Genomic DNA, 27,429 nt, shown 5'->3' on the forward strand with positions numbered 1-27,429 from the left:
AATACAGCAATCCAAAACTACCAATCTATCCTAGTTATCAAGGGAACTTCTTTGTCCAGCTGTAGATCTTTTAATCAGAAATATTTTACGAGTTGAAACTATCTCAAAATCTTACTCATTTGGAAAAAGATAAATTAGTAAAATCTAAATTAGTCTCCATTTTCAAGGTTGTGGGGGAACCCAATCACACAGATAATTAGTTAGACTTTGATTTACATGGGGATCTTGGAAAAGACACACACATACACACCCACACATACACAAGACCATATGAGTTTAATGAATGACATATTGCTGCCTTTGCATGTTTCCTCTTGCTGTTTTAACAGATTAATTAAACCAAGTTTCCCTCTATTTTCTGGGGACTCTCTACACATTCAAAATGAAACTTCAGAAATAGTTTGGGGGTCAGGGCGTCTGTGTAATGCATAAAGTAGGAATTAGATAAGTACATACCCCTGGTTACACGCCCATCCCACACTAGGTATTTTAGTAAGAAATCATGGTCTATAAAGTGAGCCTGTATAAGTTCCAACTTTTTCCCCTGTACTTTGGAACCTGTTTGTGTCTGTACAGATGGTCTCTGTCAGTTGGAATAGTCGGGGGAAAAATGTAGCATAAGTGAACAAAATTAGCAAATGACATAGCAAACAGAGAACAGCACACAATTTGATTGGGGGCAGATCTAGGGACTGAGAAATTTCCCAAGTAATGGTAGGTACCATCAAGCAGCTTAAGGAGTTACCAAAGCACAGATTTAAAGAAGGCAGGAAAATAACAGGAATCAGACAGTTCCATGATGTGTATTTCAATACATTGACGTAACCCCAGTGCTTTCATTGTGGTATGACTGCTCTTCCATTGTCTGTATTTGTATAAATTAAAAAGCAGTTCTGTCTGAACTATATGATATGAATTCATGCTGAACAAAATTTCAAAAAGTTCATGTAAAGAGGGATTTCACAGCAACTATCATATCAGGCTCCTGGAAAATTGCACTTGAACTTCAGTTCCACCTCAGTCACTCAAAGGAATTTAAAAATTGGCTTCCAGCCATTCTTGTTCTTCAACATGCATTTCCAGATATGCCTCAATAATACAAACATTAAAGCCTATTGATTGTGAGTTAGAATCTGTTCTTACCAGAGCCTCACTGCTAAGTGGACGACAACACTGACTTCACTGTGCCCTGGTCAGGACACCTCCGAATTCAGGGCGTTGAAGAAAGCACAGGGTAACACTGCTGTGAAGGAACCACTTTGAACTTCATAACAAAATTACAAGAAAAGCTTTGAACTCTGCCATATGATAGATGCTATAAATAACCATTTATTCAAAGAAATGTTTCTTACTTGAAATCTTGAGAGTGCCTTGGGACTAGGAAATGGGAAACAGGAAACATGATTTGTAAATCAACCTTCCCTGATCCTTATAGGTCATTGTCTTCTTCTTCTTCGCCTTCTCCTTTTCCTTTTCCTCCATCATCGTTGTCATCATCATGCTGTTAGGGCAAACGCAATACAGAGTGGTTAGAGGGTAGATTTTGGAACACACAAACCTGAGTTTTACTCCTGGTCCCTGTCACCTGCTAACTATGAGTTTTACTGCTCTGTGCCTCAGTTTCCCCACTTACAAAATGGGGATTATAATAATTCTAACCTCATAGGATTATTTTGGGAAATAGATGTTATATATAAAGTGGCTGACACAGTGAGTGGCAGACAGTCATTGCACAAAAACATTGGCAGTTAAAATCCTAACGATGGTAGTTAGTAGAGGGATAACTATGGGAGAAGTATTGATTAATGTTAGCCCCAACTCTGATGGAACTCTGAGGTGTTCAGGCTTGCTTTGTGAGAGCCTCTGGTAGGAACATGCCTTACATGGCTTCCAAACGGTTATACATAAATTGATTTTTTCAAATCAAACTCCACTTACCCATTGTTCTATTTCAAGGATGATGATTTGTTAACTGTGTTACTGGACAGGAGCCCCTAACATGTGAGCTGTAAGAGTCTCTTATTCCATGTCTCTTTCTGCAACTCCCACCCTCAAAAAGGGCAATAAGCTAGTGGCTTAGGGGCTCGGTGCTACTGTTTGTCATGTTTCCTCTTACCAGAGGTCCATTTCCTCTTGTTTCAAAGATTGTTCAGGCATCAACTGTCCTGGGAATTCTTGTTGAACTTTCCACCCTGACCTCTCCCTGGCCGGGCTAGACCAAGTGTCCCTTTCCTTCACCTCGACAACACCATGTCATTACATGCCTCCTCCTCTTATCACATGGTACTTACTGTCTGCCTCCCCCACTAGACTGTGACCTCTATGAGGGTAAGAATGATGTCTTATTTTTTTATGTTTATTTATTTATTTTGAGCGAGAGAGAGAATGTGTTTGCACAAGCAGGGGAGGGGCAGAGAGAGAGGGAAAGAGAGAATCCCAAATAGGTTCCTCATTGTCAGCACAAAGCCCTAGGCAGGGCTCAATCTCATGAATCATGAGATCATGACATGAGGCAAAATCAAGAGTTGGACACTTAACTGAGCTACCTAGGTGGCCCTGTCTTTTTTTTATGTTCTCAATATTGAGTGGATTATACATAAGACTCACTTTTAAATTTTACTGAACCAAACTGATCTAACAATAACATTTAATGCCCTGAGGAATAGATCGAGAAATACAATTGTAAAGGTGGCCACAAAAAAATGGCATCCAGTTGAGGTGCTGAAAACATATTCACATATGTAGTCCATCTAAAAGCAGGAAAACACATTTCTTCTGACTCAGATACTTCTTGCCTGAGTTGAAACTCTAACCTGATTTCTTGGGTTTGCTTTGTCAACACCCTACCCTTCTTTCCACACCTCCAGCTCTAGGGCATATCCCATGGGCTGCTAGTCTTGGCTCATTTTTTTTGAACTTCCCAAATGAGCAAACCAGCATGCAAGCAATTGCAAGGACCCCAACATGTAAGGGTGAATCAGGTGAAAGTACACACAGCAATTATCTTCACTCAGCAATTTGGCTGCCAGGAGCTCCCTGCCATGTGAAAGAGAGGTTGCAGCAGGCTTCTGTGTGGTAGGAGAACTTTTTGATCCTCTAGCAGCTCCAAGTTACTGCCCACCACCTGCGGGCTGGCTGCTCTTCCTCCTGCCTGGAGTAGCCGAGCTTTGTAGGAATTCCCCCATGGTATGCAAAACAAAACAAGAACAAAACGGTGGTGGACAGAGTGGAGGCATTGGCAAATTCTTTAGGATGCAAATGTGTGGCCCTTTCTACCTCTACCCTAAACCAGTTTGGTTGCTCATTCATTCTGCAAGTGCTGTTCGTTAGGAAATTATTGAGGGTACAGGGGTGAGTAATGTAGGCAGATGTCCACCTTCACATAGTATTAAGGGCTCTGAAGAAACTTAAACAGGCTAATAGGATAGAGCACATAGGTGAGCAGCTTGAAAGAAGGCAAACAGGAAAAGTTTCGAGGGAAGGAGCAGGCTTGTAAAAATCAGTGAGATGGCAGGTGGGGCGAATATTCCACACAGAGGAACAGGAAATGTAAAGACTCAGAAGACAGAATGATATGGCATGTTCAAGCAACAGAAGTAAAGATGGCTACATTGGCTGGAGAATAAGGGGGCAAGTAGAGGCCACTATTGGAAGTAAGGCGGAAGAAGCAGCTTGTGCCACAGGAGACAAAACACGTAGGTCATCACAAGGAGTCTTGGTTTCTTTCTACATGTAGTGGGAAGCCGTTGAAGGGTGCCAAGCAGGAAAGTGATGAAACCTGATTTCTGTCTTGAAAATATCACTCTGGGGGTGCTGGGTGGCTCAGTCAGATGAGTATCGGACTTCAGCTCAGTTCATGATCTCACGGTTTATGAGTTTGAGCCCTTTGTCAGGCTCTCTGCTGTCAGCACAGAGCCTACTTCAGATCCAGTGTGCCCCTCCCCCACTCGTGCTCACGCGTGCTCTCTCTCAAAAATAAACATTTTATATATATATATATATATATATATATATATATATATATATATATACATACATACATACATACACATATGCACACACACACATACACACACACACATATTCTGGCTGCTGTAGAGAAGGGATGCAGACAGTAGGGAGTGTCTGGATGTATGGCAAGAGAGGAAGCAAGGAGACCAGTAAAAGAGATAGTCCAGTGAGAGATTATAGGGAATTATAGTAGGGCTGTAACAGGGAAGATAGAAAGAAATGGATGTTTTCCTGAATGATTGCACTTCAGCCCTTTAGATGGATATTTCCACTCATGCTCATTTTGTGAAATATGTAGCTACCTGCAGTATGAATTTGGACATTTGGAGAAACATCAAAACACTCAAAAAAATACATTTGGAGCATTTCTTTCTTTTCTTTCCTTTTTTTTTTTTTTTTTTTTTTTTTGGATATTTATATTGTGAGGTGGTTTCAATGTAACTTTCTCTGGATGCTCTCATGACACTCATTGCTGACCTTTGACCCCTCTGTCCTCTTTCCCAGGTCGTCCCATTCCACCTACATCCTCGTCTAGCCTCCTCCCATCTGCTCAGCTGCCTAGCTCCCATAATCCTCCACCAGTTAGCTGCCAGATGCCATTGCTAGACAGCAACACCTCCCATCAAATCATGGACACCAACCCTGATGAGGAGTTCTCCCCCAATTCATACCTGCTCAGAGCATGCTCAGGGCCCCAGCAAGCCTCCAGCAGTGGTAAGGAAACTGTGGTGTCTGAATGTGTGGTGTTGTCTGTGTGACATTCTCACGTCTCCGGCAGAATGACAACTCTGACTCGAGGGCTGGGGAGAAGGTGGTGTGGGCAGCATCAGGTGAAATAGGCTTGTCGCTTTGTGGCATTGCTGTTCCAGGATACATTTATTGAAGGTCGCAGTTACTAAAGAGGTTTTGCTTATCTTAACAGGGCTTGGGCCTCCTTCAGTGAGAGGGATTTGCCCACTGCTGCACATGAGAGCACTCGGGTCTCAAAGGTGAAGTGTAGAGAGACAATGGAATATTGAATTTTGTATTACTACCATTCTGGTCATAGCCGAGTGACCCTGGACACCCTCACGTGCCCAATTTGTGTGCATTTCAGATCTCTTGCTTTTTGATGGTTGGCTTCTGACTCTTTCTTGCTTGCTTGTTTAGATGATTTTGTGATTAAAATGCATTCCCTTGACATGAATACTGAATGCCTTGCCAAGTCTAAAGTGTTTGGGGGGTGACCTCTCCTATAACCCTCAGCATGTACCACTTCACTTGAATTTAACAAGCTGATCGCATGGTACCATGATAAATATTGCCTCTAAAACTTGAATTATCCTTGTGGTTTTCACCTGCACAGAGCAGAGGCACTGGTCACAAGGTTCTGTGCCACCTGTGAGGATTTTGTGGCTACTGCTGCAGCTCCAATCTCTGGATTTTAGGTAGAATTGCCCTGGGCTCAGCAATGGTCATGCCTTATTTTGATGTCTTGTTGGTGAAATGTTCACAAAACATACAAACATAGGAGTGGACGACATCTAGGGTTAAGTACCCATGGCCCAAAGAGAGACGTTTTCAGAAATTAATCGCTCCTGACCCAAAAGCTTTGGAGTTATCGTCTCAATATGTTAATTAACATATCGCATCAAAGGCAATAAGGAGCTTTCCATGCCAAGAGTGCACCTTAGTGAGGTTGTGTTTTGGCTTCATCCACGAGAATATGCCACCACAGGCCTCAACCTCTGGTTTAGAGAGGACCCCCCAAATATACTGAAGATGATTCATTCTGCAGATGGAATGATGGACTGCTCTCTATGATGGCCCATGCCCTTCTTCAAAGCCAGGCCTGATATATTTAGTAAACTCGTATTCTTTTTCAAAAAAATTACCTAATCAAATCTCTCATCAAATGAGCAATCCATTGTTGATATTATGAAGGCTTTTAATCTACCATAAATCTTTATTAGAACTCATCAGAGCTTCTAGTTTGAGAGAAATGTGATTATGGCACTCTTAAAATGACATTACATCATTGGGGTGATTGGTTTATCATTTGGAGAAGAGACATCAATCATAACTAGCATAACCACACAGTAAATGAATTCAACCTTTCTACCGCGGAACAATGACACTGTAATTGCTCAAAATCAGGCTTAAAATGAAATCGGAAAATGCTCTTTCTTCAAATGTGATGTTAACTTAATGGAATATATTATGAAAAATCATGTTTGAGGAAATTCTATATAATTAAAAATATGTGGAAATATATTCCCTTTTTCCTTTCATTGGAACCTGATTTTAGCTACAGAACCACTTTTTGCTGCAGAGATTATGTTGCATTTAATTGAACTATCCTCGCTTATGTTTTGCTGCTTTTTATTTCATACTATGTAATCGTGATGAATATTGTATTATGAAGGACAAGAGGCTTTTGAAATGAGGTGCACCTGCTGATAGCTTTTTAAAAACAGACAATTATTAGGGAGAAAATGAGCTTTTAAAAAGTATATCCTTTTATGCATATATAGATAGCCAGGCAAAGATGATTTCCATAAGAGAGGTCAGTTTGTATCTCAGGGCCATACAGAACGTTTTCTCAGTGATAACACTGAGTGATTTCTTTTCCTTTTTGACATTGTATCAGATTGTAAGTTGTTGATAGGGTATTTTTGTTGGCTTTCTGACTAATCAAGACCTCATTTTGGTGGACACAACAGTTCTGTGTGTTCGGAGTCAAACTTATCCATTTTTCATCAGTCACGTCAATTTGTTCAGCTCGCTTAAGATTGATAGTGATTTAAGCTTCAGTAACAGGGAAAATACCACAGAACATTTGAGGGTCCATTTTCATCCCAAATGAGAGCTGTATGGATATGATTTCTTCACCCGAGGGGTGAACACCCGATTGTGCAATACCCTTGTTTTCAGCAGGTACTTATATGAAAACTTGCTAAAGCTCTAGCCAACAGGCAGTCATTCAAAATTCTTGACTCTCGCTTAGCTAAGTGAGTGCAAGTCCAGTACAAATATGTGTGCTCTTAGGTGTGTGTGTGTCTTGTGGAATGGATTTTGGGTCTAGAGCGATTTGGGGATTCTATCAAGATCTGAATGCTGTTGCCATGAATTTAGATTTGACATAAAGGATTGAAAATAGAGTTTGACACAGAAGATGCAAAGTACAAAGCTGTGTCTCCGTGTTCTGAATTGAATTTGATGAAAGGGGCTGGATTTTCTGTAGGTGTCTTGACACAAAATGACCAGGTGATTGGTTGTGTTACGTTTAGCTGGTTAATTACACAGAATTTTTTAAGTTGGTTTCTTGTCACTGACCTTGTGTTCTGAAGATCTGGTACCAATTTGATCTTTGTCTCTTTCTTATGTGAAATAAAACCTCTTCCAACATATTCAGCCCATACATGACAGTAAAAAAAATTTATTTGGCCTCTTCTTGTTGCTGTTAATACTTAACATTAGTGAAGCCCATCGTTAGGAGAGTCACTGTGCACATTTCCTGCCCAAAGAGCCTCTGTTCTAAAGAGACAAACTGGACATAAACTACACAACTAAAATGTTTTTGACAACATGAAAACATCCTCAAAGCAACAAGAAAACTTCACCTTTATGACTTGACTGTCATTATTTTCTATGATGGTAGTGTATTTTTTAGTGGACAGTACTAAAACCTCAGCACCTCCAGAGCCAAATTGTTCTAACCCTCAATCTATGCCAATCGAGCAGATATCCAGATATGGCTAGTGAGATGCTTTGAAGAGTGGTGTTTTCCTTTCCCTTCAAGCATTTTCTTCCAGGTAGCTGAGCTCTGGCAAGTGGCTCATCCCGTGTTCTGATCTTCTGCCAGAGCGGGTTACCTCCAGAGTTGTTTCCTGTATACAGAAGCATAATTTCAAATCCTATGAAATAACTCATCTGGAAAAAAATCTGGATCCCAGCAGCAGCATAATGGAGGATCCTGCAGATGGAAGAATAAGACAACCTTCCAAATCAGAATAGGGTTGCAGTTTGCTATCAGCATACAAGGCAGAAAATATACATGCAGCCACATGATAATCTAAAAACATTGGCTCACCTCCCCTCTCATAAAAGGTTGAATTTTGGGGTTTTTTTTTAAAGTCTAAATAAAGGGTTTAAAACCTTCATTAGTAACATCAAACTATACAGAAGGAATGTAAAAAAGAAGTCTCTGCCAGGACCCTTTCATTTGGTCCTTTGTGGCAAAAGAGATGTCTCAGTTGGAGAGTCTTCATTTGTGCATTAAAGGTGCCCCAAGCCCTTTTTAAAAAAAAGCGATGTCTTAGTTAATTATAAACAAAAATAGTACATCAGGACCAGCCAGCTTCAGGTTTCCATGAGTGGCCCAAGAATTCAGTTGCTTACCTAACTTAATGATTACCTTACTTATTCAGCATCAGAAAGCAAGAACTCCATCACTTCCCACCTCTTGGCCAAGATCCAGTGTAGAGAACAACTCCATTCATTTATTCAGCCATCCATGCATTCACTCATTCAACCATCTATTCATTTGTTCATTTTCTTATATCTCCCCCATAATATTTGATAGCTTATGACACTTTTTTTTACTGGAAAACTATAATTAGATGACACAGTAAGGGTGAAGGAAAAATGTATGGGAGATAGGGTGGGAAACATATGTATAGGCTCATATGTAAAGTCACATTCCGTTTTTTAAGATAAGCAGAAAACTTGATTCTAAGCTTCCTAGAAACCAAAGAAAAAAGGGAAACACATTTAGGACAAGATGCATAACATCCATGAGATGAAAACAAATCAACTTCTTCAGGGAAATTCTATGAATTCTCATAGGGAGGCCAGAAATAAATTTCCCTTAAAAGAGATAATGTGTGCATCCCAGATGACTAAATTCTCAGTACCATGCCATAATACATTTGCTAAAGAATTTCCTGTCAAAATTTCTTGTAAATGTCCCCCACATAAGCCATAGAAAACACTTGCAGTTAAAAGACAATTCTACAAATGTCCAAACATTGCACAGCCCAGGGATAAAACTTGATCCATAGATAAACCTTAGTTTTACCATGTATATACCTCATTCCCGGAGACAAGAGTCCTTAAATATCATTGCTCATGACTAAATTTTTTTAGGAATTAACTGACTTTGAGGTTGTAGTTAGACCTATAAAAACAGATATTCTATGTTACAAATTTGTCTGCATAGCCACAGATATGTTAGAACTTCTATAGTCTGATGAAAATGAAAGCATACCATTCGAGGATGGCCCACCCATCGTCCATGGGGCTGGATTTGGGACAAGCAAAAAGGGGGTACCCAGAATTTTTCTTAAGTTAATGAAACTTCTTCCCCCTTATTATATTTTAGCTTTGGGTGAATTTCTTTTCTCTAACATACTATAAATTGTCTTGCCCTCTTAAGCAGCTATGCTCAGTGTAATTTAATTCAGTTTTGGATTTTCTGAAGAGCTCACAGCAATTACTATGCACATTGATGATTGTCCTGTGCTGATAACACTGACTCCTTTTTTAAAAGTCATTGTACAGTGTGAGGTGCTTTGCCACCTCTCCGCATGTCCTGCATTTTGACTTCATCTTCTGCCCTTTGTAGGCTCTGCTGTCTCCTCTGCTTCACTCCATCATGTGGAGACCTCCACCGCAGGGTTTCTGATCTCAGATTCATAGCAGATGCTCAATATTTATTAAATTAATTAATTAATTGTCTTCAGTACATCCCTTCATTTTATTAATTGACTTATTTTTATCATGTATGATGGAAAAAAACAGATAATTAAAGGGAAGGAGGGCAGATCAGAATGTCTCCACGTGGGGAATATGCTTATTTTATAAAAAATATTCAATAGACCTCTTTTGTGTTCTGTTTTGGACGTTTTTAGGCACTGTAGGCCTTTATAGTTCATATTTAAATGAGACGGTTTTAAAAAACCCTGCTTGGGCACATTGTCGTGGCAGGGCTGCTGCAAAGAACAGGGTGGATACTCTGGGTAGGACTCCTGACCAGAGAGGGTACACCTGTCTGGGAAAGACTTCCTTTCTCACTGTGATCTTAGGGTCTGGAAATCAAGTCCCAACGTCATTCCCTTTATCACATTGAGTTTGTTTCGCGCGTGAGCCACTTGGTTCTGAATTCTTCCCTGGCTCAACCTGGCTGTCTGAGTCAGATGTTCAGAGCTCCCTGTAACCCCTTCCTGGGGCCCAGGCAGTGGTTGGCCCTGGCTGCTTCTCCTCCAGAGGAGTTCCCAGGCCCCTGGGCAGTGTGGCCAAGTCCAGGGTGGTGTCTCGAGGGTGTAGAGGTCACAGAGACAGCCACTGCTCCTGCCCTAAGTGCATAGCCACATGGGGTTCGGCCCTCAGCCTGAGAATTTTTCCTCCCCTCATGTTAGCTGTTAGGCCAAGCACTTCATATACCTTTCTTCATTTACTGTTATGTGACCCCCCCCCCACACCACATCCCAAGGCAGTAAGGTTTGCCATTGTACCCATTTTATTGATGAGACAACTGAGGCACAGAGAAGTGAAGTAACTTGCCCATATCACAAAGCTGGGAAATGAAGAACCTGGATTTCAAATCCAACTTTCCTAACTTCAGAGACTTTTTTTCTCATCCCTCTCTTAAATGTTAAAATATTTGTGTAGCTTAAATAGATATGCACTGCACAGAATGCAGTGAAAACAATATATTAAGGGGGATGGGCTACAGTTTTTTAAAGTCTGAAAAAATAATGACAGCATCACACAATACTCTTCCACTTCTCTGAGAAGCACACGTATCCCCACACTTTTCCCATAGACTTCGGTTTAATAAATTTCAGAGGGGGTTAGAAACTGTGACTTTATGGCTCCCTTCAAGTGTTCTTCTGGTCTGATAAGTTTGGGAATCACAGACGTAATGGGGCAGCTCTGAAGTGGGAATTGGAGAACTCGGTTATTCTCTGCTCTGTCCCTGATTCACAGCTTGATCTTTGGCAAATCATTCAGTTACCCTGTGCTACTGCTTCCCTACCTGTCAAGGTTGTCCTTGGGACCAAAAGGTCTCTAACCTTCCATTCTTGCTCTAACATTCTTTTTGTAAGTCCCTTGTGCCCAGCTTGACCAGGCTGTCCCAGTTATAGGGCCCCCATACCCTCCTCCTGGGTAGTCTGGATTTCACTCCACCCTCTAGGCCACTGACCTACAGTCAGCAAAGCAGCTCCTTACCGCTTTCTGGCAGAAGATGAGAAATGTGACCTGGGGGACTGTAACACTTAGCTGAAAATGTTAAAAGCCAACCCGGCAGCAAGTGGAAAAAGCATACTGCCTCCAGCACTGACCTGGGCTCCTAGAGATTCACCCTGGCCTCTGAAACAATGTCTCTTACCCTGAGAATTGGGAAATGATGGTTCTCAAGACTCCTTCCTGATGCTGGTAACTAGCCCAGAAGTACCGCAAACAGAGACCAGACCTTTTCTTTTCTGATGTGCCTTCTTGCAACACAGATACACTTTTTGATTGAAGGTCCATCAATTTCCAGCCCAGCTAGGGTTGGAACCGCTTTTCTGTACCATGGTGCAAATGAGCACACAAGCAAGATGGACAGGTAATTCCTTTGGAGATGCGCAGCATAGAAGTGGCATATGGCACAGAACTGCTCCTCCTCAGCAAATAATCTTGCTATTGACAAAATTCCCAAGGTCGATAAGTGTTGTGTACATTCTACCTCTCCATCTCTGTCCCTGTTCCTTGGTACATACACAAAGAGGTCCTAGGCAAGCCCAGAAAATAGTAGCTATATGCCACATCTTAACAGTTTCCTGCCCTAATAGCTTTTATCCAGAACTTCAGCTTCTCCCAAAGTCCCTTAAAAACTGCATTTAATCTTAAGTAGCTTCTTGCATACTTTTCAATAGCCACTTTAAAGTGTGGCCCCATTCCCTTATTAGAGATATCTCAGTTCTCTCTTGAATGAAAAGATGGATTACATTTACCAATGGGCAGTTTCGTTAGAGTCCTAGCCCCAGGTAAATCTCTTGACGTCTCCCAAAATAATACAGAGTAACCATATTCTTAAGAGTTGGACTCTGAGGTCTGTCCTACTTGGATTCACATTATAGCTCAGCCACTTTCTAACACAATAATGTTGAACAACATAATCTAGGTCTCCTTTTTTTTTTTAAACCTGTAAAACAGTAGTAAAAGTAATAAAGCTTCTACAGTTGTAATGAATATTAAATGGCATTTTTTTGCATTAAATATTTTGAAAGAATTAGACAGTTGGAGCAGAGGTCAGGTTTGATACTGTTTTTTAGTTTAGCTAACACTTATTGTAGTAATAATATATATAAATGGAAATCTTCCATTTATACCATTTTTTAAATATTTATTTTGGGGAGGGCATAAGTGAGGGAGGGACAGATAGAGGGGGACAGAGGATCTGAAGCAGGCTCTGTACTGACAGGCTGACAGCAGTGAGCCCAATGCGGGGCTCAAACTCACAAACTGCAAGATCATGACCTGAGCCAAAGTTGGACGCTCAACCAACTGGCCACTCAGACTCCAGCCCCACCATTTTTACCATTCTTAAGCATACAGTTCTATGGCATTAAATGCATTCACAGTGTTGTAATCACCCCACCACCCATCTCCAAACATCTTAATCTTCCCTAACAGAAACTTTGGACTCATAAAACACTCTCTACTTCCCCTCCCCACCCCACCCCCTGCAACCACCATATTATTTTGTCTCTATAAGTTGGACTACTAGGTACCTCCTAGAAGTGGAATCACACAGTATGTGTCCTTTTGTAACCAGCTTATTTCACTCAGGACAATGTTTTCAAGATTCATCCATATTGTAGCATGTGTTAGAACTTCCTACATTGTTAAGACTGAACAATATTCTTTTGTATCTCTATGCCACATTTTGTTTATTCATGCATAGGTCAATGGACACTTGGGTTGTTTCCACCTTTTGGTTATTGTGAATAATGCTGCTATGAACATGGGTGTGCAAACATCTGTTCCAGTACCTGCTCTGACTTCTTTTAGGTATATTAGCCAGGAGTGAAATCACTGAAACATACAGTAACTCTGTGTTTAATTTTGTGAGGACTTGCCATACTGTTTTCCATAGTGGCTATACCATTTTACATTTTCTCCAGCAATGCACATGGATTCCAGTTTCTCTCTGTCCTTACTGATGATTATTTTGTTTCCTTTTTTTTTATTATAGTAGCCATTCTAATGAATGTGAGGTGATAGATCATTGTGGGTTTTTTTGCATTTTTCTAATTATTAGTGATCTTGAGCATCTTTTCAGGTACTTATTGGCCATTTGTGTGTTGTCTTTGGAGAAATATGTGCTTCAGTCCTTTGCCTAGCTTTTAATAAGATGTTTGTTGCTGTTGAATTGGAGTTCTTTATGTACTCTAGATATCAGTCACTTATTAGAAGTATGATTTGCAAACATTTTCTCCCATTCTGCAGGTTGCCTTTTCACTCTCTTGAGTCTCCTTGGATAAGCAAAGGTTTTTCATTTTGATGTCCACTTTCCCTAGTTTTCTCTTTTGTTGCCTGTGCTTTTAGTGTCCTATAACAAACATTTTAAGGGCTTGTTCTATGGCAACCATTTTACTAATGTTTTTTATATGTAAATGATAGCTCATTTAATCCTCACCACTGAGAAAGAGAAAAGTAGCCCTTGGTGCTAGGAACCAGCCTGATGCCAACATCTAGGCAGAGGTGCTGTCTGGAGCTAGCCTGGCATCCCCAGCTGGGTCATGGTGTTCTCTCCCTTAGTAGAAACAATCTTGGAGAACACCAAAACGCAACAAGGCCACTGTGTGGCTAGGATGAAATAAAAATAACACCACTTTATAATATTGCTTAAACACAGACAGAAACAAGGTTGTTATCCCAAACACAAATATTCAAAACATTTCCCTCTCCAGGCTGAAATGAGTGTTCTTTCTTTATCAGTTAAAGCATCAGCCTCTTCTTGTCAACCCTTCCTATAGATACAATACATTTAAATGTCTAATCACAGAATCACCCCCTCTCCGACAGCACCAAATGCAGAGTGAACCTGTTTCCTTGAGCCTTCTCTAAGATCATGTAACACAGCCCCCTACAGTCCCGTTCTACTGAAGCACTCCATGGTTCCCCATTCCTCCTTGCAGTGAGTTAGTAAACTCAACTTTGTTTGACCACAACATGCTTTGTGGCGTTTTGTCTGGAGAAATTGACACCACTACACTGTGTTTTGCTATTATCCCTGTTGTACAGAAGGGAAAACTATGGCACAGATTGGTTAAGTAACTTGCCTAAGGATACTTAGTAATTAAGTAGTACAACAGGAACTTGACCCACAGGAATCAGTCTCTGGAGTGATAAGTGTATAGATATTAAAGTAAATCTTTTTTTAATGTTTGTTTGTTTATTTTGAGAGAGAGAGAGAGAGAGAACAGGGGAGGGGGGAGGGGCAGAGAGAAAGGGAGAGAGAGAATCCCAACCAGGCTCCCAGCTCTCAGTGCAGAACCTGATGTGGGGCTCAAACTCACAAACCGTGAGATCATAACCCGAGCTGAAATCAAGAGTTGAACGCTTAATGGACTAAGCCACCCAGGCACTCCTAAAGTAAATTTTAAAAAGACAACTCCAGAAAAAAAATAATCAAAAAATTTAAAAATATTCATGATTTACTACATGGTTTAGCTCTGGATAGCATTTACATGGCCATAATAGTGTCAACATTTAATAACAGTCTAAGCATTATCTAAGAAAAATGGGGAGATGGAAAAGATACATCTGTACTGGGAAGGTAGAGCAAAAAGCCAAGATCAGCCTCTCCTATGTAAAAAAAAAAAAAAAAGGTAAATATAGTTGCCTCTGGGAAGGAAAAAATTGGTGGTGATGGAAAATGATTGCTATTTTTGAACCAAATGTTGTATAACTATTTGATCATTTAAACTGAGTTCATTTTCTAAATTTTGATCAAAAGAAAAAAAGTCAAAAGAAAATACAAAAGATGGGGGCATGCAGAACACTTAATACAATGTCAGAACCTCCAAATGGTAGCTATTTAATATTCTCAGGCGTATTGTCATTCAGCAAATATGTATTGATCAAGGGCTGTGTGTCTGAGACAGTGCTAGGTGTTGAATGGTTAGGCACTGGAGCATTTTTATCATATCTATAGATTTGACTACACTTGTTTCTGTTGATTAGGGAGCCCGTGCAGTTGTTAGGACTTTAGCTCTTTATCCCAACCCTGCCCCCAGCCTTACTAAAAATCCCCAGCTTAGGATGGCACAAAACAGAGAGAGTAATGTAACCACTCTGCTTCCTCATTACTAAGCCAGCATCCATCTCAGTACAGGTCCCATCTTGTTCCCAAAGTTTTCCCAACCAACTCTGCCCAACGTGAGCCAGAGTCAGAATTGCCTCACAGTCTTACAGTCTGCCTTATTCAATTTAGCACTTCATTACGTTCTGATTTGTAATATTCTCTTGGTATTTCATGCATATAAGTCACTTGTGTCAACATTAAATTGTCACCACTTAAAGACAAGGGTCATTTCTTTGGTCTCTCTATATCATTTAATATTTGGTGCAAGTCGAGATGCATTCAAGGCATTCTCATTGATCCAGTTTTAAAAGGACAATGGTAGACAGGAGCTGTATAGAGGCAGATGCATCTTCAGTGAAGGCCTTCCTACTTGGGCCTGTTGACTGCAGGTCATTGTAATGTTTGTAGATCTAAAATCATCTCTGATTGTGGGTGTGAGCTTGATCACTGTTAGAACAGAAGAGGGTACCATATGGCGTGATGAGAAAAGATGCATGTTTATCTAAGGAAGACTTTTCATTTTTTTTAGTAGCTGCTGCCCTGAGTTGATGGTGCCTTTGAGGTAGTTGCCTCTAATGCTAAGTTTTTGGAGGTATGGCCATAATCTCTAGGTACTAGTCTAAGGAATTCCTGGTTTTGGCAATCTGTATTAGTTTCCTATAGCTACTGTTAGATGGCACCTCAAACTGGGTGGTTTAAAACAATAGAAACTTACTCTCTCACAGTTCTAGAGGACAGAAGTCGAAAATCGTGGTGTTGGTTGATACATGCTCCCTCTAAAGGCTCTTGGGGAAAACCCTTCCTTCCCTCTCCTGGCTACCAATAGTTGCCAGCAACACTTGGCATTCCTTGGTTGTAGCAATGTAACTCTAATTTCTGCCTCCATCTTTCCATGGTCATCTTCTTACTGTATGTATCTCTGGGTCTCCAAATCCCCCTTTTTAAGGATATCAGTGATTGGATTTAGGGCTCACTCTTACTCAGTATAATTAAGATGACTTAATTACATCTGTGAAGATCCTGTTTCCAAATAAGATCACATTCACTAATACCAAGGGTTAGGACTTCAACATATCTTTTCAGGGGCACAATTCAATACACATCAGCATCCAGTTGAATAGGAAGCAAGACAGAGCTGCTAGATGTTGTTTATGGGTATAGAGCTCAAAGCCTCCTATCTTATTTCTGCCACAATGGGAAACCATCATAGTCATCTTCCCCCCCCCCCCCCCCCCCCGCCACCCCTGTGTTCTAGATCCCATCTGATCTCACCTTCTTCCTGTAGTATCCCCTCCCTGGAGGATCTTTGCCAACAGGATTTAAATATGTAGGGAATTATTTCTCTCTGTGAAAAATTTCTAGGAAGTGTTTTCTATCCTCTCTCACTCTATTCTCACTTCCCACCTATTCTGCAACCTATTATTTTTGCTTAGTTATTAACTACTTCTACTACACTCACCAGGCCCTCCTATTTGCTAAATTTAGTAAACATTTCTAATCAGATCTCACAGTTTGTGACTGTTCTTCCTCCTTAACTGCCCTTTCCTTTGGCATCTCTGGTTCTACATACTTCTCTTCCTCTTTCCTTTGTTTCTGACCACTTCTGTCTTCCTATGAATACCTTTTCTGTTTATCCCTTAAATGCCAAAGCATTTGCAAGTTAAAACCCAGGCCCTTTTTCTTTTACTTTTTACACACTCTCCCATGGGGAGATCATTCACATTCAAAATTTAAATTACTGGTTATGACTTTATGGCCCTGCTATCCCTTTTTCCAGGTCAAATCTTTTACCTAACATATCTAACTGCCCTGGATATTTCCGCTAGGATGTCCAATAGACAATTCAAATGTCAATTCCAGTTCTGGAATGAAACTTAACAGATTTAAACCCAAACATGTTCCTCCATCTGATCCTTCTCTGGTCTCCTTTATCTCAGTGCATGCCCCATCATCCAATCATTTGCTCAAGTCAGAAACCTAGAAGGCATCTTTCCCTCAATTCTACCGAAAATGAATTGCCAAACCCTATCATTTTTGACTCAGATATTTTTCTATCCCTGCTGCTACTCCCGTAGCTCAAATTAATATTATCTTTGGCCCAGGGATATAAATGGTTCTAATTGATCCTTCTTTCTTTTAGTCTGTCTTTCTGTTAATCCAGTTCACAATTCTATCTGCAGAATCTCTGTAAAATGCATATGTAAACAAGTCTCTCTGCTGCTTGAAACTCTTCTGTGGTATCCCCTTGTTCCCTGGTTATAGTCTATACCTCTAAGCCTATTGTAAAAGGCTCTGTCTCCCTCCCTGCCCCCATCTCTCATCATTCACCCCACTCCATGAATATGCCACAGCTGTGACTTTGAATTTTTGCACATGGTGGTCTTCTCTCCAAGAAACCTTTCTGATCCTCCTAGTCTGGGTTAATCTCCCTTCCCATGTCTCTCTCTTATTGAACTCCTTGTGCTGTTTGACTACATTCAGTTTTAGATTAAAGCTCCTGGAAGACAAGAACCAAATCTCCCTGTGTTCTGTTTTACTTACTCTTTGTGTTTAGTTAGCACAGGTTCTGGCCCATAGCACACTCTCAGTAAACAACATTGTGAAAGAACAACAAATAGTGAATGAAGTCAAAGGATGGAGGAAAGGTAGGCAGAGGATATTTTCAATTTCTAAAGAATGGTCCAAGAAAGTAGTGGGGATAGACCCTGGCTCCCAAGCTGTTTTCCTCATTCTGTAGTAGAAGAGGTAAAGAACGAAGAAGGCATTTCTGGTTGATGGCATAGTACAGCAAGGTTGGCACAGAAAACCAAAAGTCAGTAAGGAAAGCAAATACAGTTAATACTCAAACTCTAGAATCTGAATAAACTAATAAGGTATGGGAAAACTATTCTGTGTGGCACTTTAGAATTCCAATACCAGCTTTTCTCTGATTCCCCTCAAGCCAATGCCAGCACTCTCTTTTGTCATCTTCTGTCAAATCTTTTGTTTTATGATTTCTGTTGCTTATTGTCCGTATTTCTTGGCTTGTAAATCCAAAGATGAGAGGATACACGCATTCTTGATATTGAAGAATTTGGACAGTTATCACTTAAATTAATGTTTTCTGCTACAGTTGTATTTTAGTGGAAAACAATAATTGTTTCTAAGACAGCATCTTGGAGTTGAACCAGTTCCATCAGTGAACATTCAACCATGGGAAGCTAACAATAAAGGCAGTGATCTGTCATTCCTGCTCCCCCATCCTGCGCCTTTCCACTCCAAAGGCCGACTTTGCGTCTCCTTGCTTAAACTTTAAAAATAAATAAATAAACTCAGCTAATGGTGTAACATCTTTTTAACACCTCAGCAGAGTAGTCCATGCCCCTATGCAGAAAGACCACCAATTTTTCTTTATCACATCTTCCCACCCCTCATCCTCACTTAGGATTTACAAAGATTCATTCATCTAAGTGATGATCTTACAAATTCCTGCTTTTGAATTGTGTTGATGTCCAACTATGGACTGAGGGGTGGGGACAGGACTCACATTCCTTCCTTCCAGCTCCCCAAATAGTTCTACAATGCATTCAGTGGCATTCACACTTGACTGGAATCGCATTTCATTCTGTTCCATATGACTGGACACTGTGTTTTCTTCCCATCTGTGGTAATGGAGCACTCTTTCCATGTTCCCAAGCTTATTTTCATCTCAATGACCTTTTCCATCTCCTTGGGGCATCTCACCATTACCCACCCACCCCTTCCACTATGCCTGCTTAAGATACTGGTTTACAGATTACTCTTTCTGCAGTAACTGCTGTCTTTGATACATTTGTATCAGAGGTTTTGTTGCTGCAATAAGGAGCAGTGGTCTTTACCAGCTTATGACCCCACACCTATTTCTATGTAGGTTCTTCTCATGTTCTTCTCACTCGGGTCAAGCAATTTGCTTTAAAAAAATGCAAAGAGATAGGATGGGACACCACTTATTTAAATATTAGGATGCTAGTATTATGATTTCTTTACCATCTCTTGAAAACTGAAAACTAGTTAGAATTTAAGAGACTGACGATTGGTTGTGAAAATAATTCACAGGGAGGGAAAAAAGTCATATTACACTGGGCAGACTTGGCCCTTTCTGCCTCTCTTTATTGATCTCAAATTGCTGAAAGGGTTCAGAAGATAAAAAGAATCTGTGAAACAAAAAAGGAAAGTCATGGTAAAAAAGAAAAGGGCCCTGGTAACAGTGGGGGCCAGAGAATCCAATCTGAATCCTAATTTTACTGAGAACTCACCATGTCACCTGTCTTTTTGGACCCTTCATTTTTTCTTCTGTCATGTTAGGATAATTTATTTTTATTGAAGTGTAATTCATATGTAATATCCTATTAGTTTTAGGTGTACATCATAGTGATTTGATATTTTTATACATTACAAAACGATTCCCACGATCTGTGTAGTTACCATCTGTCACCATACGAAGTTATTAAAATGTTAGTGACTGTATTCCCTGTGCTGTACGTTATAGGCCATGACTTATCTTATAACAGGAAGTTTGTATCTCCTAATCCCCTGCATCTATTTTGTTCCTCTCCCCAAAAGTTTGTTTCCTGTATCCAACTCTGTTTCTGTTTCCTTGTGTTTTTAGATTCCACATATAAGTGAAATCATATAGTATTTGTCTTTCTCTGACTTATTTCATGTGATACTCTCTAGGCCGACCCATATTGTTACAGATGGCATGATTTCCTTTTTTTTATGGCTGAATAATATTTCATTGTCCACATCTTCTTTATCCATTCATCTATCAGTGAACACCTAGGTTGCTTCCACATCTTGGCTGTTGTAAATAATGTTACAATGAACATACGTCTCTTCAAATTGGTGTTTTCATTTTCTTTTGGATAAATACTCAAAAGTGGAGTTGCTGGATTATATGTTAGTTCTGTTTTTAACTTCTTAAGGTACCTCCATACTGTTTTCCACCGTGGCTACACCAATTTACATTTCCACCAATAGTGCATGAGGGTTCCTATTCACATCCTCACCAACACTTGTTATTGTCTTTTTCTAATAGCCGTTCTAACAGATGTGAGGTGATATCTCCTTGTGGTTTTGATGTTGAGCATTTTTTCCTGTGCCTGTTGGCCTTTTGTAGGTCTTCTTTGGAAGAAAGATCTATTCAAGTATTCTACTTTTTAATTGGGTTGTTCATTTAGTGTTTTGTTTTGTATTGATATTAAGTCATGTTAAGTTCTTACCAGATGATTTGAAAAATCTTCTTCCACTCAGTAGGTTGCTCTTTCATTTTGTTGTACTTTTTTTTACCATTGTACAAAAGCTTTTTGATTTGATTTAATCTCATTTGTTTATTTTAACTTTTGTTGCTCTTGCCTAAGAAGACTGTTCCAAAAAATATTGCTAAAAGACAAGTCAAAGAGCTTGCTGTCTGTTTTCTTCTAGCAGTTTTATGGTTTTGGGTCTTATATTCAAGTCTTTAATCCATTTTGAATTTTTTTTTTATATATAGTGTAAGAAAGTGGTCCAGTTTCATTTGTATGTGTGCAGCTGTCTAGTTTTCCCAGCACCATTTTTTGAAGATACTGTCTTTTCCCCATTGTATCTTTGTCCCTCCTTTGTCATAGATTAATTGACCATATATGCATGGGTTTATTTCTGGGCTGTCTATTCTGTTCTATTGAGCCACGTGTCTGGTTTTGTGCCAGTAACATACTGTTTTGATTACTGGAGCTTTATAGTATAGTTTGAAATTAAGAAGTGTGATACCTCTAGTTTTGTTCTTTCTCAAGACTGCTTGGACTATTGAGAGTCTTCTGTGGTTCTATAAATATTTTAGGATTCTTTTTTCTAGTTCTGAGAAAAATGCCATTGGTGCTTTGATGGGGATTGCATTGAATCTGTACATTGCTTTGGGTTGTGTGGACATTTTAACAATATTCCTCCAGTTCATGAACATGATATATCTTTATAGTATTGGGAGAACTGGGGCCAGATATTTTCTTTCAAATATCACAAGTCTAAGAAAAGAACAAGAACTAATCATAATACATTTACTCCATTTCCAAAGATGTCTTGTGTCGCCCAGTGTGTCAGCTCTCTTTTAAAGCTCAGAAACAATTTTTCCCACCCAAAGATAGGAGACTAAAACTGTTGCCCCTCTGGATTGATGATAATGGTCATATGATGATATTAAATAATAATCATCGCTTATGTCAGTATAACATTTTCTATTTCAAGGAACAAGCTCGTATACATTATTTCAGAGGTAATGGGCAAATGAGCTTACAAAGCTACTTGCACTTGTTTTTGCTGGTATTTTTTTAAGTGTTTTTATTTAGGCGACCACATTGAAAATCAGGATATCTTATGTGAGTAGTCTTAATTCTTTTTTGAAATAACAACAAATGTAGTACCTCTTCCATTATATCACAGCCACAAATAAATTAAGCCAAGCAGAGGATGTCCCTTTTAGGTGGAGCAGGTATTTTCCATTTACTCTTTTATGTGATTTCCTTGGCCTCTGTAGGTATTTGAACTTGTAGTTTCAGTTATCTAGCTTATTGACTTTGATGGTGGTGATGAGACCTGTCATGTGCAGTATCTATTTAAAACCCACATTACTACTATGTGGTGAGGTACATACAAAGGGTACTAATATCCCTACTTACCAGATAAGACATTTGAGGATCAGAAAACTCCAGCACCTTGTCAGTGGACAGTGTTTCATCTCTGATGGACTCAAACTTCCCGCCACCATGGTTTCCTTCTATTATTTTCCCCCAGGTACTCAATGTGTTATAGGGCTTTGTCTGTCTTTTCACATATATTAAGTCATAGTTTGTTTTCTCATTTTGTGTTACATGAAGACATGCATATATGTGTTTCAAACCACTGATTTGTTTTAACACACTGAACTAATAAACTTCTTCCACCCTAGACTTATACTACTCTCCAAATATGCTCTTACTGGGGCGCCTGGGTGGCGCAGTCGGTTGAGCGTCCGACTTCAGCCAGGTCACGATCTCGCGGTCCGTGAGTTCGAGCCCCGTGTCGGGCTCTGGGCTGATGGCTCAGAGCCTGGAGCGTGTTTCAAATTCTGTGTCTCCCTCTCTCTCTGCCCCTGCCCCGTTCATGCTCTGTCTCTCTCTGTCCCAAAAATAAAAATAAAATGTTGAAAAAAAAAATATGCTCTTACTTTTGTAATTGATTTCCCTTGGTTTCCCCTAAGCTACCAGTAGCTTTCTCACCCGCATTCAGTTTCTTCTATCTAACCTCTATTCTCAGTGATGAGTTTAATGTATTTACCAAGTAAGATCATAACTCCTAATGGACAAATTCTTTGTTTCCTTTGCACAGTTACTCTGACTTTCTATACTTCTCTAGATGGACTTAACAAGTACATAGGAAGAAAAGCTTACATGGGTCATGAAAAGGTTAGGTGAGTTTGGGGAGCCTGGACCAAATATCTTTATAACATAGCTGAGTTTTATGCTGGTCTGATAAGGTCACTGCTGAGGAGCTAGAAGGAGAAGAATTCAAAGTCAAGTATTTTTGTTGTTGTTGTTGTTGTTGTTATTTTTGATATGGGAGTATGCAATGTGGAAGATTGCCTCACCTCTGGTTCTGATGTTAGCCATGGACTGTCAGCACATCTTGATTAAATATCCGCAGTATGTCCATTGTGTCACAGATGCTGGGCATTGCTTGGGTTTAAAGGGCTATCGTCACACCAGAGCCAGCTCCCCTGGCTTCCTTCTGGCAATCTGTCTGACACTGATGAGTTGTGAAACTCTGAGACTCTGCTGGCCCTAACTTGCCCATGTTCTCATAGCAGCATAAGATCAGTTTGAGATTCCTTTTTCAAAATAACCCAGAGGCTTCTATGGTTTGACTTTACTCTAGCCTGCTTTGGAAAAGATTCAGACTTTTACAAAGTGAGACTTCCTGTGCTGAGTAAATTCTATTTATATGTCGTTGTATTTTGTTCTAAGATTCCACAAATCCTTTAGTGAAAGGGGCCTGTGATAGAAACAAATAAATATGATATATTCTTGATTATAAATGGCATTGATGGTAAACACACTATAGACTGAATTACAGCATTCCATGGGAGAAAAAAATAAATGCTACTTTAAAAGTGAACAATAATTGTAAAGTCCTAATTTCAGGAACATTAAATGTGAAAAACTCTCTTTTCTGAGATGGAGGAAGTAAGGTGCATATATTAATATAAGCTGACTGCAGTTCCTTGTACATGTATAGAAGATATACACCCGTATTCATGCTGAGTTGCATGTTCTGAACAACCTGGATCGAATTAGGTTGATCTAAAAAACACCCCATGTTGCAATGCATCCAGGATTTGCAAGGGTCTCTATGCAGGAGTGACTTTCTTTCCTGAGGTGGAGAACCAGTAGTACAGCAGCACGCCCTGTTGTCAGGGTACTGAACCAAAGCAGAGATCACATGGAAAGAGCTTACATGGCACAGCAGGTGCCATCCAGAATCCATTGTGCAGCTACTTAGGGATGAGGGTGTATCTCTTTTCAAAACCTATTGTTTCAGAGGGCAAGACCAGAAAAAGACTTCAAAAACTATTTCCTAGGTAGGGAAAAGTGGGAGTCCATGGGCTTATTTTGCCTCCATTACAGTTCTGAAAAACCCTCTCTTATGAGTTCCAAAGTCTATGCCTTATTCCCTTTCCCATTTGGACTATTGTTACCTTGGGCAAGTTCTTTAATTAACTTCTCTGTGTTTTAGTTTCACCATTTATAACACAGGGATAATTATACTTCAAGATAATGTGTGGAAAAAAATAGTCTCTCCTTTGCACAGTGAGAAGCAGGCATGCCAAGTTACCGTTATTGTTTATTAATAGTAATGGCATACTACATGGACAGTAGAATCAAGCACCCTCCCCTAGAGAACTTAGAATCTTTGTCCAGCTTCCCTTATTAAACCTGACATTAACTCGGAGATTCCTCTGGAGGCTATACAGAGGTAGAGCGTTGTCTCTTCACTGGGCTTCTTTTTCCCTTGTTGTCTTTTTATGGTGCATTGGCACCTCCTGTAAACAGTTGGGGTTGGGCTGCTCAGAATTCACGGACTATAGAAATCACAAGAGAAATTCAAAATGAGACAATGACTGAGGAGCTGCTCAAGCCAAAGAGTTGGCAGATTCCAAAGAGTTGGCATACCAAACTGTATGGTCATTACATACCTCAAGAGTAGTGTTTATACATACATTTCCATGATCCTACCCATTCCACAATTGCTCATACCAGTTTAAGGTTGAATGATGGATGTGAGAAAAGCAATTTCAGAGAAGTTGAATACACACTTTAACTTCCTACATTGTAGTAGAAAATTCTGCCCATAAAACAACTAGGCACACTGATCAAGACCCCTGCTGTGTCCAATTAGACTTCTTTATAAAGGAACAACCTCTTTAACTTTGTGGGTTTCTGGAGGCTGTTTATCTTTCCTTTTGGCTTATCACAACTCTTAAATTACCTTAGCATATGCTTCGTTGCTACTATTTTTCTTCCTTTCCTTTGCCACAGGAAACAGAAAAAGTTTTTTATAAGAGGCATTTCAAGAAAGTGTTAGAGGGGAAAAGACGTTGGTTAATGAAATAAAGAAGGAAATAATTTCCAAGGGCTTTTAAAACTATGTAGTGGGACAATCATTCAAGTACGGGATCCAACCCCTAAGGAAGATTAGGTCTTAGGGGTGACAGAGGAACTATGTTTGATGTGTCAGCTTTGAATTCTTATTACTCTAGTTTCTGTGCTCTATGCAAGTTCAGGACCCAAAGAATGATGCTTCTCATGCTTTTGAAGATGGTCAAATAACACATTGTACATAGTAAGTAATCAGAGTCTGTGCTGTTTCATTCCACCCAAAGATTTAGCCCCAGTATGCATATTGACTCTCTGGGAAATATGGCAAGGTAGTTCAATGCAATGAACAATCATTTATACCTCTACCAGGCCTCTTTCACATTGTAAGTATTTTATTAGATGATCAATTCCTTGAGAATGGAAGCTTTGTCTTACTTACCTTTATAGGTTTGCTACCTATTAAGCATAGTGCCTGGCATGTTGGAAGCCAGAGGTGACTCTTGGGAGGGGTGGAGGAAGGGTTGAGGAGATAGGTGAGTGGATGGGGTGGATGGAGAGAAAAAATATGGTTTTCCTGGTGTTTGAAGTTTCTGAGTTTCACCAGTGAAGATCAAGAATATAGGGCAAGATTCTCATGCCTAAAAATTAGGCCAAAGCAGCATATTTAGTAAAAGATGTTTTTCACTGCACTTAGAATAAAGCCAGACCATGTGCTTGGGCTAATGTGATGTGATTTGGCCAGCCTAACACTCATAACTTTTTATATTTCTATTCTTTATACTTTCCACTCTGCAACAACACTAGACTTTTTTTTTTTTTTTGCATTCTTCAGAAGCACCAAGTTTTTTCTTTTGACAGCCTTCCTCTTCCTGTTCCATATGCCTAGATCTTTCCCCTTATCTCCCCATGACTGACTTGTTCATTAACTTGGCTCAAATATCGTCTCTTCATACAGGCCTTTCTGATCCAGATTTGTTCTTTCCCCTCTTTCTGTATGCTCAACACCCAAGAGAGCACCTGACATTTAGTATGTATTCAATAAGTGTTTGTTGGGTGATTGCCAAACAATAATTCATATTTTCTAAACATTCAGTATGTCACTAAAAAATTCTTGAGGTCATTCTTTTTCCAAAATTCCAATAAAAAAGCAAACAATATAAAATGCAAATCCAGGGTGGAAATGTTCTGTTTGTTTTGTCCTCCTAAATAACCAGAAACTAAGCTTTTGCCTCTCACTCACTGCTACCCACGCACGTACTCTGTACTCTGCGCGCATGCTCCCCTCCCCCAATAAAAAGGAAGGGAGGGAGGGGAGCCTGGGCGGCTCAGTTGGTTAAGCTTCCAACTTCTGCTCAGATCATGATGTCACTATTTGTGAGTTTGAGCCCCTTGTGACACTCTCTACTGACAGCTCAGAGCCTGGAGCCTGCTTCAGATTCTATGTCTCCCTCTCTCTTTGCCCCTCCCCACCTCTCTCTCAAAAATAAATAAACATTTTTAAAAAATCTTTTTAAATGGAAGTGAGGGAGGGGAGAGAGAAAGAAAACAAATAGAAAAAGCTTGGAAGAGACTGGATCAAAGTTTTGAAGAAAGTTGTAAGTCTTCTCAAAGTCTTTAATATGCTTAGGTGAACTGAGAATCTCCAAGACATGAACAGATGCCTTACTTCTCAGTTATTTGACCAGGCAGCATTGTTGTTCCTCCTCTTCTTCAATATTTTTGGGATGAATCTTTGATGGCATATGTTTTGGGAAACAATAACTTAGGAACTGACATCTGCTAAACATTTACTGTAGGCATTTTGGTCTCTAGCCTTGGGTCCCTTTGCTTTACATTGATGAAGAAAGTAAACCTCACGGAATTTGGCTGACTTGACCAAATCAGTCTAACCATCAAAGCAAGCATAGGACCTAGGATTTGAATGGACCTAAGATTTGAAGTTGATGTTCCCCAAATATTGTTTGTAATTAATTAAAACAGATGTTCTTGCCAGCAAGCACTAGAATCACCTTGACAGCTGGTAAGATACAAATTTCTAGGCCCTATATCAGAATTTTTGATTCAAGAGTTCTGAGGTGGCAGGACTTGAAATTTTGTATTTCTAACCTGTTCTATGGTGGTATCTGATTTTGCTGGTCTGGGCAATTTTGAGAACCACTGGCTTAAAAGGTGGCAATCAATGTTTAATGTTTTCTGTAATGTTTTTAGAGGCATAAGGAGCTGAAGTCTCTTTCAGGTAGTTTTTACTGCCTTGAAATGAGATAACTAATTCATTTGGATCCCACAAATATTTATCGAGAATCTACAGTTATAGACACATTATTCAATATACACGGAGTGAGCCATTACTAAGAGCAGGTACATGGCCTCAGAGAGACCGTAACCTAGTTTGTGACAGCACGGGTGAGCAGAGAAGGGCACAACGAGGCCCCTCCCAGCCTGGGCTGGAGCTGGGAC

The 27,429-nt window shown here is 39.9% G+C and overlaps 1 protein-coding gene across 18 annotated transcripts in view; it reads left to right on the top strand.

Annotated features, from left to right (window-relative positions):
• TENM2 (teneurin transmembrane protein 2) overlaps positions 1-27,429 on the top strand; it is a 1,151,751-nt gene that overhangs the window by 766,372 nt on the left and 357,950 nt on the right. For 15 of the 18 annotated variants that reach the window (XM_086711354.1, XM_086710377.1, XM_086710256.1 and 12 more), the window contains one exon: positions 4,516-4,725. The exons of the other annotated variants lie outside the window; for them this stretch is intronic. In XM_086711354.1, coding sequence (XP_086567480.1) covers positions 4,516-4,725 — 210 coding nt within the window. The remainder of the gene's footprint in view (positions 1-4,515; positions 4,726-27,429) is intronic. 18 annotated transcript variants of the gene reach the window in all.

Source organism: Puma concolor, chromosome A1 (genome assembly GCF_028749965.1).
Source record: "Puma concolor isolate L17-30 chromosome A1, mPumCon1.1.hap2, whole genome shotgun sequence".
NCBI classification, from domain to species: Eukaryota; Metazoa; Chordata; class Mammalia; order Carnivora; family Felidae; genus Puma; species Puma concolor.